Source organism: Cydia strobilella, chromosome Z (assembly GCF_947568885.1).
Source record: "Cydia strobilella chromosome Z, ilCydStro3.1, whole genome shotgun sequence".
Taxonomy (NCBI): Eukaryota; Metazoa; Arthropoda; class Insecta; order Lepidoptera; family Tortricidae; genus Cydia; species Cydia strobilella.
Window position 1 is genome coordinate 9,398,068 of NC_086068.1, and position 12,368 is coordinate 9,410,435.

A 12,368-nucleotide genomic window follows, 5' to 3' on the forward strand; every position below is an offset into this window, starting at 1 on the left:
TATAGGTACGTTTGTTATCCGTGGGGTTTGCTAATAGTATATTATGATACAAGTGTGCTAAGTTGGCCATTACACACGAGGCGATATTGCATAAGCAACCAATTCACACGCGTTTCATACGACGTTTTTCAACACACTTGCGAGGAAAAAAAAGAAAGTTTCATATTAATCAAATTTTAATTGTTAAAACAGTTAGTAAATCTAAAATCTGTCATACTGTCGGCCGCCCCTCGCCCCGGCCGCGGGCGGGCCGGCCGGGCCGCGGCAGGCCGCGGCAGGCGGTCGGGCGCGCCGGTGCCCGCCAGTCCGACCAATTTAAGAAGGCTCCGTTTCCATGCATATTATTAGCAATCAGTTACCTTCTTAACTCAGTCGGATAATATAATGAAAAATCACGAGTGTTTATAATATACTGAAAAAGCACGCGTGTATATTGTTCAGGATCTCATATCTAGGATTATGAGCCAAAAATCGGTGGAATAAAAACGTCGTTTTGAGCAAGTGTGTTAAAAATCATGTTACCTACGTAGACATCACAATACCTCGAGATACCAATGATACACTTTTCATTTCATTAACTTACATTAATTGATATTAACTATTCTTCTTAAATAGACGCTCGTCGGCTTAAGGTAGGCAATCTGGAGATGGTTTGTGTTAAAAAAAAACGCATTTAACAGATTTGCAAGACGAAAGTGATCTCATAACATAAGAGCTCCGCGAACAGTTTTGTGCGGAGCTCTAAAAAGTGTTATTCAACTTATATCTATCTGCGGTCTATTTATAAATTTTCTTCCTCATCCTTCTTCAATTTGGGTCCCTAGTCCCTACCTACATCTTCATTCGATCTTCTCTCTCTTTATAAAATTGTGTCTCCTGAACAATATGCATGAACACAATAATAACATTACAATGTTTACATTTCAGTCAGGATGCGGAGGAGTTAAAAAGATAAGATCAATTGGAGGAATTTGCAAATAAATATCTCTTGTAATGTTAACTTCTATTACATCTTATTAATGTTCAAGAAGAGCTACTTTATTGTGACGAGTATAATACGCGTATAGGTAATATATATAGGTAGTAAATCCGGTCAGATAAATTATTTGATTTATACCTACCTATTTGCCTTACTGAGACACCCGAGGATATAGTTACGAAGTAGGTATCAAATCAAACGTTGTCAAGCGTATACAAAGTGTTGTCAAGCGATCATGTGTTTTTAGTTTTACCTACAGGCAGGAGGAGGTACCTTGCCAGGCCCGTATCTACCTCTAACGATTTTATAAACATACCAAGATCATCGGAACGTGTAAATCCAAAGAAGTTTAGCTTCAGCATCATCATCAGAATAGCACGTTCGGGCGAACAGGCTAAAACACCTACTTTACTATTAATTTATGCTCACTTAGATATAATTTGCCTGAGATGTTAATACGTAAGGACGTGACAGCGTAAAGGATACGTTATTAGGTACAGTTATGAACTAGATTACATAATATCTACATTATATTAAAAAATATGCAGGGGTAACATGTAATTTGATGCATTCTTTCAAAGAGATTGCATTAGAGTGAACATACAACAAATACTAGTAACCTCTGTCAACCGGATCGTGTACAAGATTTCTTGTTGGTAATAAACAAAAGTAGTTAAGTAGGATAATTTTAACAAATTACTCTGCAGCAAGTTGCACATTTTCGTTTTTAGTGTATTTTTTTTTTCTTGAAAAAGAAATGGCGACTAGATACCGTGTAGTAAGATAATGACCGAGCGTTTCAGTTTTGCCAAAATCCTTGTCTTGTTTTTGTGGATGTTCTCATCTGAAGGTCGCATTTTTCAACAGAATCTCGTGAATTTTTGTGAGCAGGTTCGATAGTTAGATAAAAAATTTCTGTCGTTTGGTTTTTTGGAAAATATCCAAAATGGCGGAGCCATACATTTATTCAGTTTTAAGTTAGGCCCACGAGGTCTACAGCTCACAGAGCCACTAGTTTAACATGTATAACCAAATTTGTTCGAAATGAACTGAACGATAATATATGTACATATAAACATAACAAAGTTTTAAGTACACTCAGCGTCAAATACTTTGTAGCAACCAAAGTAGTCATATAGTTCGGTACACCATATATATTTAGTATGGTGTACCGAACTATTTGGCCACTTTGACTGCTACAGAGTATTTGATGCTGAGTGTATAACACATAAAGCTATTACCAAAAGGCAATTATGTCTGCGGCGTTTAAGGCGCGTTAAGCGGCCGCACGGATAATGAGTGGAGAACTACCTCAAACACGGAAAATTAACCTAGAAACCGTACAAGTGGGGGTTCGGCAAAATGGCTCAAAACAGCTACATACCCACGTGCTACATGTAATACATACTTATAAATAACGACTACATAACATACTTTACAAGTAAGTAGCTTTTCTCTGTTTAAAAAACCGGCCAAGTGCGAGTCGGACTCGCGCACGAAGGGTTCCGTACCATTAAGAAAAAAACGGCAAAAAAAATCACTTTTGTTGTATGGGAGCCCACTTTAGTATTTATTTTATTCTGTTTTTAGTATTTGTGGTTATAGAGCGGCAAGAGAAATACATAATCTGTGAAAATTTTACCTGTCTAGCTATCACGGTTTATGAGATACAGCCTGGTGGTAGACGGACAGACAGCGGAGTCTTAATAATAGGGTCCCGTTTTTACCCTTTGGGTACGGAACCTTAAAAACCTAATAAAAGTTTGCAAAAACGTTAAATAAATTGGTACTTACGGCAAAATAAAAAAATTGGTACTAGTAAATATATTGCCTATCAGTTTAAATCGGTTCGTATTAGCGTTCGCGACCAGTCCCATAATCCGATAAAGCTGTAATTTTGTCGAAATCTTATTAAGTCTTAAAGTAATTATGTTTAAAGAAGCCCAATACCTCGGGATCAAGATATCATCTAATTCTGTAAGATTATTAGTATCTAAAGCGCAGCAGCTTACCGGTTATCATTCATTTCACTCTTGACACCTGCAACAATAGGAATTACTGAAAAATAATAAGGTTCGGATGTCAAAATAGTTTGTTTTTTGGATGCTGTCGTCCTCTCGCGCTAAGTACCACCGCGGGGACGACGTGTACCTTATAAAGCTCACGTATAAATTAGAATAATCTGATGATGTATGACCTTTTTGTCCGTTATTTCATAAAAAGTTGTATCAAGCTCCATTCGGATTTAACGACTTTATATGTTCGACGATTCCTTTATCGCCGATTAGGACTTGTTTTCAAAACATCCTGTTTTTATTTACTTATTAAATGCAAGCAACTTTATTTATGGTTGTAAAACTTATAGGTCATTGCATTTAAACCCGATAAATCTATATTGGTGTTATTCTAGTATTAAGTCACTATAATAAGTGTCATAGGTTTATTTATGAATACCATTGCGTTTGAATGAAAACAGGAAATTTTTAACGATAAGCATTAAGGGCCTAACAAAACGTCCTCCAACTTAAAAGTCAGCACCACCGCTGGCGTTATACGAAGCTCGAAACCGTGTGTGGGTAGTGACTTTGAATGATAATGATCATAACAACATAAAAGTAGCCACGGTGCGTAATATATGGTGCGTAGTAAAACTTTTGGAGGAAGGTGTTAAAAGGTGGGGCCGTGAACGTGTCCCGGCAGATGATTCAATCATTCATGGAGATATGATCGTATATCATCGGTGGCGAAAGTGTGAACTTGCTCGTTCCTTGCTCGCCTTCAATGGGATCCTGCGTTTTTTTTTCACGCCTTTTATTTTGTCTACGATTCATTATTTTTTTACTCTTTAAGGGTTTTATAGCCGTTTTTTGTACTGTGTTGAATTCGTTGTCAGATTATAAAATGGTTCTATGCCGTCTTTGTAAGGTCGGGCGTTGAATACTGTAAACAAACATAAATTTTCTAATCTCTGAAAACAACTTATTATTATAGGTATACAAAATTTTGATTCGATATCTACATAGGTAAGCTACTGAACAAATAAACATAATTATTACAATGAAAAAGTCCGATTTGCTTTCAGTTGATACCTCTACCCTACAGCGTTCATTCTACGTGCTTATTATAGTAAAAAAATGCCGAGAAACAAATAGTTAAGAAACGTTCTGAGGTAAAATATTTTATAGAAGAATGGATGTTTTTTAGAAACTGGTGTATTCCTTTCAATTATTCATACCTTTGCGTGTCCATCGAATCATTTGACGGTTAAACATTTGTTTTCCATAAAAATAATGTTCACCATGCTAATGTAAATGGTTTTATGACTACGACTCATTATTTTTAAACTTAATTGGTTGTTCTTTTGATTATATCAATCTTATATACCTATATTTACCACACCAACTATGACGACACCAGTATTGCATCTTAAGTGCCGTTCATCTTTAAAACTTACATTTTTATTAAATAACTAGTGTATATTGGATAAAATATAAAGCTAAGTATGTTATTAGATATGTGCCCTTAAAATATCTAAATTAGCCTAGAAAGTAATGTTGCCTTCATCAAAGTTTTGTCATGACCAAAATGTGATTTTGTAAGCTGTTAATAGGTACCCTAATAAGTATTAATCAACTTTATTTATGGTTGATTAATAAATATATTAAAACTGTCTTTTATGCATTCTCTCATATGATTTCCCAATGGGAAAAATTATCCTTTATTAATATAAAAGTAGGTAAATGTCGCATCGGTACCTGCTTGGTAGATTTGCATAAATCGGCGAAGCCGCACCACATGGCGCGTTACAATAAATCTCGAATGCAGAATCGCGTCACGTCACGGCTTAGTCCGATTATTTGTAGTAACAGAAAACTGGAATTATATCAGAAAGGTCTAAGCAACAAGGAGCGACAGAGCGTCTGGATTACGCTGTCGTACTTGAGTAAAATTTATTATCGGATTTTCGATTCGGCCACCAATGAAGTTGTTGGACAACAAAATCTTTTGATAGATTTATCCTGGCTGACCGCATTAAGAGTCGCTCCTGAGTTATTTTAATGCGTCGCTATACATTTTTGGACCCTCAGTTTCTTTGATACTGTCAGAGTTTTTACGCAATTTCTTTGATAACTTGTACCAATTAAACTTTATTCATGTTAATATAATTTGTGATTGTTTTATAAGATTATATAAAAACATGTTATTATCAACCGTTGTAATGTTACACTTTGCTAAAAAAAATGTTAGCCTTAACATGAGTATACATATTTCATATTTATTTATTCCATTAACAATACAAGCTTGTGTTTGAAATTATATAACAACAGCACATAACAAATAATACACAATTTTTAACCTACAAACTACAAACACTTAAATTATATATACATATGTCAAAGACGGGCAAGTATTAAAATATCCAATAAAATAAGTGCATACCTATAAGTGCATTTAGTTCGTTTTAGGGTCAAAAAAATATGCCACACGATTATTTGACAAACGCAGCCACGTAAAGTGACGAAACTTACAAGTAATATGTACCTACCTAGATATTAAATTAAAGTTGTAACCCGGTGACGGAACTCTAAAAAGGTGCGTTTGTCTCGTCGATGATTGATGCTCTCATCTTGTATCTGGGCCCATTAGCTCGTATAATAGTTAAGACGAGGACTTTAAGCGATCGATCAGGGAATCAATCCGGCGAGGACCCGTAATGGATCGCGCTAACGCTACCGGAAACGATGTTTTAATAGATTCACTTCGGACTTTAAACCGGTTAAATTAAAGTTTTTGTGTTCAATGCGCCAATGTTAAGCATAAGTTAATATTTTAATTTGATTTTAACCGCTTTTTATACCGCGGCTTAGATAAATAAGATCAGTCTTTTGATTAAATATAAGTATTAGGAAGATCATGTAGGTGTTACAAACGCTTGTTTTTTTACAGGCTGCGGGTATCGAACTGAAGGAGAACTTGGCGGCTAGCGCTGCGAGCTGGCCCTACCCGACTGTGTACCACCCCTACGACGCCGCCTTCGCCGGCTACCCCTTCAACGGGTGAGTAACGAAATAGCGTCACAATCCGTGACAGTTTAGACACAATTGCGAGAGTTCATGATTGTGCAGTATTCATGAACCTACAGCGATCTAAAATGCACATTGCTCGTGGGCCTCTCCTGATTTCTAACTCCCAGTGACAGTATCGGGGAGTTTGGAGCCAGGCATAATTAATTTTTGAGCGGCCTCCCACCGGAGCTTCACCGGACAGTATTGAGCTCTCGCCATACGGACATAAGTCACCGTCGGGTGCATTATCGACAGGATAAACGTTCAAATCTATGAAAAAGGAACAAATGAGCATAGACGCGTCCGAGCGACCCGGGCCCCGTCCACTGTCACTTCACGTGTCCGGCCCACGTGTTACTCTCTTTATCCCACTACGTGGGATCACTCCAGAACGAAATCGCATTTGCTTGTTTTATGGCGGTACTTCAAGTTCAAACAGGCATATATATACCTACAGTACTAAACCAATAACTTTAGTTATCCAGTTCCCTTAACCATGTAAGTATTTAAGTCCCCAACCAAGCAAGTATACAGCAAGCACCTTAGTTATTACAGTAATTCACCTACATTCCTACAAACAAATAACCAACTTAGCAAACAACTTTCTGACCAGGGTGCCTAGCCAAGATTCGTTCGCTCCGTAGCGAACGGAACGGAAATCTCTCACTCTTAACTTGACATATTAGTGCGACGCATTGACAGAGAGACATTCGCGTAACGTTCGATATTGGCTAGGCACCCAGCCCTCGTATATAAATTAAAATAGGTAATTCTGGTTGTTATTTACTTGAGTGCAGAGTGAAGCCTTTAACTTAAATCAAGTAGGTAGCCCCGTCATCTCTGTCACTTCATGAGGATGAAGTTGCCCCTGTAAAATACCCCAGTCATCACTGAGCTTCATGTTAATTATCTTTCTAGTCTTTTCGTCACCTCATATATCGCGGCTATATGGGAGCAATCGCAGCTGTATTGCTATTTCATGTACGGGACACAGTTACTAATAGTACACTAAGGGCCAGTTGCACCAACCAGAAATGAAGATCAACACCACTCAGCAGTGAACTATGAAACTTCACATAATATAATAAAAAAATGCGGTTTCTGTAGCGGTGACAGTCAGTTTGGTGCAACCAACCCTAAGTTACTATGTAACTATTGCAATGTGATTTTTACCTGTATCGAGTGTTTTTTGATACAATCGTAAAAATCAAAGGCATCAGAATTTCCAAGGCAACGTGTTAAAGCGATAAGTAAGCACTTTATCATTATTATAACGATTGATACAGTTAATCAGTGCCCGTATTTATATGTTAGGCGATGTAGACAGGACGCTTGTGTAGGCAAGCTGATAGCGGTGAATTGAAAAGGTAACAAAACATGAGTTTATTAGATATGAATGTTGTATCAGATATCAGATTGGGCCAGTTGCCGCGTACCTACCGTATATGCAATGCGCAATATTTATACATCTGTTTATGGCAACGTTTATATATTCCTTAGATAGCAATCAACCGATTTTCATTATTATTTAAATCAGCGGTCGGCAACCTTTTAGTATTAGGGCCACATAGTAGTTAACGAAGTTGAAGTTTTTGTTAATAATTGTGACTTTTCTGTCGTTTGTCAATATTACATACAAAATAACCAGGGAGGCTCGCTGGCCGCAAGTAAGAGGTTCGCCGACCGCTGATTTTATTGATTCGTATAAAAAAATCACTGGTTTAGCAGTACCTACGCTGGGTAGATTAAGTAAGTTTGTTGTCGAGAGTTCAACAAGCAACTATCAGTGCAGATTAACTGGCAAATATTCTGTTCCTATATCCTACCACAACTCCTAGGTGTATAATAATCCTAATCATCCAGTTTGTAACAGAAGCAGTGATTAGTTTTGATAAGGGACAGCAGTCAAGAAATGACGATAGCTGATGGACACAAACAGCTGTAGTGATAAACGGATGCGGATTAATTTACAATCAATGTGTGTTCGATCATGCTGTGTAATGCAAAATAGTTGTAATAATTAATTTACAACACAATGAACTAAATAAAAAAAACCGGCCAAGTGCGAGTCGGACTCGAGCACCGAGGGTTCTGCACAAACCTGTATTTCAATTTAATATCTCGACGCGTTCATGAGAAAAGGGGTAGTAAGTTTAAAATTATTAAAAATATTTTTATTATATGATGCAACAAAAAATTTACGGTTTTCGAAAATTTTCCTTTATCTGTCCTATAAGACGTTGCTTCATACCAAATTTCAAGATTCTGAGTTCACGGGAAGTACCTTGTAGGTTTTGATTCCCTTGCGAGTGTCAAAAATTTGCGGCATAAACGGTTGTATCTTTTGATTGCGTTGGCTTAGAAGTTTGATTTTTTCACAGCTCCAAGGGACAGTAGACCTGAGTATTTGATATAAATTCCAGTTTGATATCTCCACGCGTTCCTGAGAAAAAGGCTCTTGACAGACAGACAGACGGACGGACAACAAAGTGATCCTATAAGGGTTCCGTTTTTTTTCCTTTCGAGGTACGGAACTCTAAAAATTATCACTAAATCATAGTTATAGTTAGGATATTTTAGTAACTTCGTCAGACTCAGTCAGACAAATATAGTTAATATTAGCCCGTTCATTATTTTTAAGTTATGTTTATATATACGTTTCCATCTTACTTCATATATTTAAAAAACCGACAAATTACATGCTCACTCGATCATACCATATTTCATCCGCAACACAATTGTCATTCATATCTTCGTAAAAACTTATGAAAAAATAGTTCTCATGCTTTTTCTATGGCTAACCCGACGCCCTAGATAATTACAATTCATGTAAATATAGAGGACGATAATTATAATTAGCCATTAAGTGTAATTAACGATCTTGTCGTATAATGTGACAGACAGTGAAGGAACAGGCTCCCTAGTTTCTGCATAATATACTTTTTGTTGGAGAAAACTACATAGGTATCACTCACATTTTCTATGTGGACATTTATTATTGTTGTTATTTCTCACCATCTGATACCACAAGGCAATCCTTAGCACCGCCAGTATTAATGTTTATGTATTTTTACAAGTTTTGTTCTGAGATGTAGGGTGGGTTGAGATGATGTTGTTTTTTTTTTAGCTTGTGTATATATAGGTTTCAGGCGTGATTCAAATACAGAATTAATAATAATTAAATGTTTTATATAATTGAATCGTATTATCCTCCTACTTAGACGTCATACTCGTAAAGAGCCAGTAATGAGTGTTTAAATATTGTTTATCATATAGGAAACAAAATAAATTGACAGTATAATTTATTTACCTGACGGTGTAAGAAAAGACGAGCCCATAAGTTCGGCCCTATTACCGGTACCAATGGAAAATAATCCGTTTACCCACTGATTAACATATAAAAGAATTGGCCTAGCAGTAATACGGGCTATCATATCCGACACGATTTTTGTTTTTATTTTTGCAATTTTTCTGTCCGATCTTACACCGTGCACTAAATATCCAAGAAATTATGGTTGCCAAACTTTTAGCTGTGGGGTCAATGAACTCATGTGGGGGTCAATGAAACCACGTGGATTCATTGACACCATAAATACGGTAGGTTAGAAGTAGGTGATGAAAGAGGACAAAAGGATAAAATGATATGAAAGTGGAAAATTAATACGACCATGTTTAAACAGTCTGTGTTGTTATAATGATAGAAACATATTTGTGACGTTTTCAACCAAAAGGTACCACATTGTCGCTTGTCGATAAGGTTGATTTCGAATTGAAGCTATATGGAAATAGCGCCTTATTGACAACCGACAATAAGTACCCTTTTGGTTGAAAATGGCACATTTGATTTTAGGAGGTCAATTAATTATGTGGCAGCGTTACTTAGTTAAGTGAAGCAATCATTGCAAGATAATTTGGGAGCTCTATTGTGATTTAACACCTAATATTAATCACATTCAAGACCTAAATTATTAATTAGAAATAGTGGTGACACTTAAAAAGTTTAAGCATCCCTGAGAATTTAAGATCGGATGATTAGCAGCACTTCGGATAAGACCGGATCTTGGCTTACAGGCATCGTATCTAAATTCCAAATAAACAGATTTGTCACAAATGTAATAGAAACAACATACAATCTGTAAAAAAAAACAAATGACGCTTAAATTTCCCAGTTATTCCAAAAAAACTAGTGAATGGTATTTCCGGACAAAAAACGGCACATATCAAGTGACTTGTCAGTCGGAGCAACAAGTGCGGACTGAAGGGGGGTGCGGGACAAAATGGCGCATTGCATCACCTTGCCAGCATTAAAAAAAGCCCCGCAACAGGCGAAATTTTTAATCATACGACCTTACCTGGTGTCCGATCTTAGACGAACTCACCTTATTTCATATTTATTTATTGCATCCATGGTACACAGGTGTTACATATATAATAGTTTCACATGGGCCCTGGTAGGGCAAGGCTTATTCTACTATGTAATCTATTTCATTATTTTAGTGTGATGAATCAAGATGAATGTTATATTTTATATCATAACATCAATGACAGCGTCACAACAAAATATAAAACATACAACCTAGCTCTCCCCTGAAAAGCTAGCCTGCCCATTCAACAAAAACTTTTCAACAAAGACTAGTGAATTGTAATAAACAATAATTTATGACCAGATAACTCGTATAACTACTATAACTAGTACAAGACTCCGTGTATTTTAGGCATAACTGTATAATCAGTTCGGTAAATATAAAACTATCTCAAACCCAGCAGCTTTAATTTATAAAACCTGTTGAAGTTTTCAAAACATAATATTAACTAATATTATGTTTTGAAAATTATTTTGAGCTCATTAAGGTGCAGAATCAACGGGGGAAATGTATTCATTAGGTATGAGATCGATTCCAGTCACAAGCCCTACAAATTGTCTACAACACAGTACAACCTCTCTCCTGAAAAGCTAGCTTGCCCATTCACCAAAGAGTAATCAACAAAAATATGTAGGCAATACTATATAATAAACGACGCGATAGTAGACTAGGAAACCCTGTATTTTATAAAAAAACGGTATAATTATGTAATCACGTCGGTACCTAAATAACTTATTTTCAAGACTAGTATGTTTTTACATCTAATGGAGCTATCACTTGTAAACCTGTTGAAGTTTTCAAAACAAATATTAGTTGTTATTAAGAGCTCATTAAGGAGAGGGATCGATGGGGGTGATTTATTCGTTTTTAATTGCCACTGCACTGCGGAGCCGTCTTCTCTGAATAAAGATTAACGACGCATGCACTTCAGCCACCGACTGTATACCTTAAATTAGAATCCCCTCCGTAATGCTCGGATTAGACGAGTTAGTTTTTCCCGTGTCAAGTAAGTCAAGTTTAGTCAAATATTAATGAATAATTGTATCTGGTTGTAATATAATTTTTATACATAAAAAGTGTAAGAGCACAATTACTCGGTGGGGAGCATTTTGCGGTACTAAATAAAAGTAATAAATGTGAGTTCTGAAAATACAACCAATCGAAACAGACATACTGTCAAGCGCCAACATTTAGGCCACATAAGTAATAAACCGAAAACCACGTACTAAAATCGAAATAGCTATAGGTGTAAGATGGATCTTAGCCGCTAGCATAAATTCTGACAGAAGACAGAAAAAGTAGCAGTCAGGGGAATAAAAAAATTTTTTTAAGGTTTCGAGTTGTCCAACAAAAATACACAGCCAAATTAAAAACTGATGTTTGATTTATTAAACAACAACAAATAGTTATTTTTGCAACAAGAGAGGAAAGTTGGTTTTTCTTGCGTTGATTTTGAGTCCCGAGTAAGCGAAAGAGTCTATAATTGAATCAGGAGCGAAGCGAGTGATTCTAAGTTAGAATCTTGAGCGTAGCGAGGGACTCAAAAACACGAGATGTAAAGTAACTTTACTCTCTTGTGACATATATAATTTTTCACCTCAGTAGTGAGAACATATTAAAGGTTAAAATGTATTTCGAATTTGTAATAGACCCCGAAGTATGAAGTGGCAGTTCACGGCCTTAACTAAATTAAAAAGCTACTTTGTTTTTAAAAAGCTACGAAAGTAGGCTTGTTCGAGCTGTTGAGGTGAAAACATTCTTACCTATAAATAAGTGATTTTACAGTCACATTGTACCTGAGATACAAACTGTACAAATTACGTGCCTCTTACGTACAAAATCCACCTTAATTAAATCATTTTAGGCCGCGCCTTAGGTTCTTGGGATTAGGTTACTGAGCGAAACCCAGTCTCAGTGCAAGTGAGCCGTGGAAACATAGCTTATATAGTACTTGTATTT

General features: G+C 36.3%; 1 protein-coding gene across 2 annotated transcripts in view; it reads left to right on the top strand.

The window, feature by feature from the left end:
* Positions 1-12,368, top strand: part of LOC134754347 (homeobox protein caupolican) — a 61,866-nt gene that overhangs the window by 33,136 nt on the left and 16,362 nt on the right. For both annotated transcript variants that reach the window (XM_063690628.1, XM_063690629.1), the window contains exon 3: positions 5,927-6,036. In XM_063690628.1, coding sequence (XP_063546698.1) covers positions 5,927-6,036 — 110 coding nt within the window. The remainder of the gene's footprint in view (positions 1-5,926; positions 6,037-12,368) is intronic.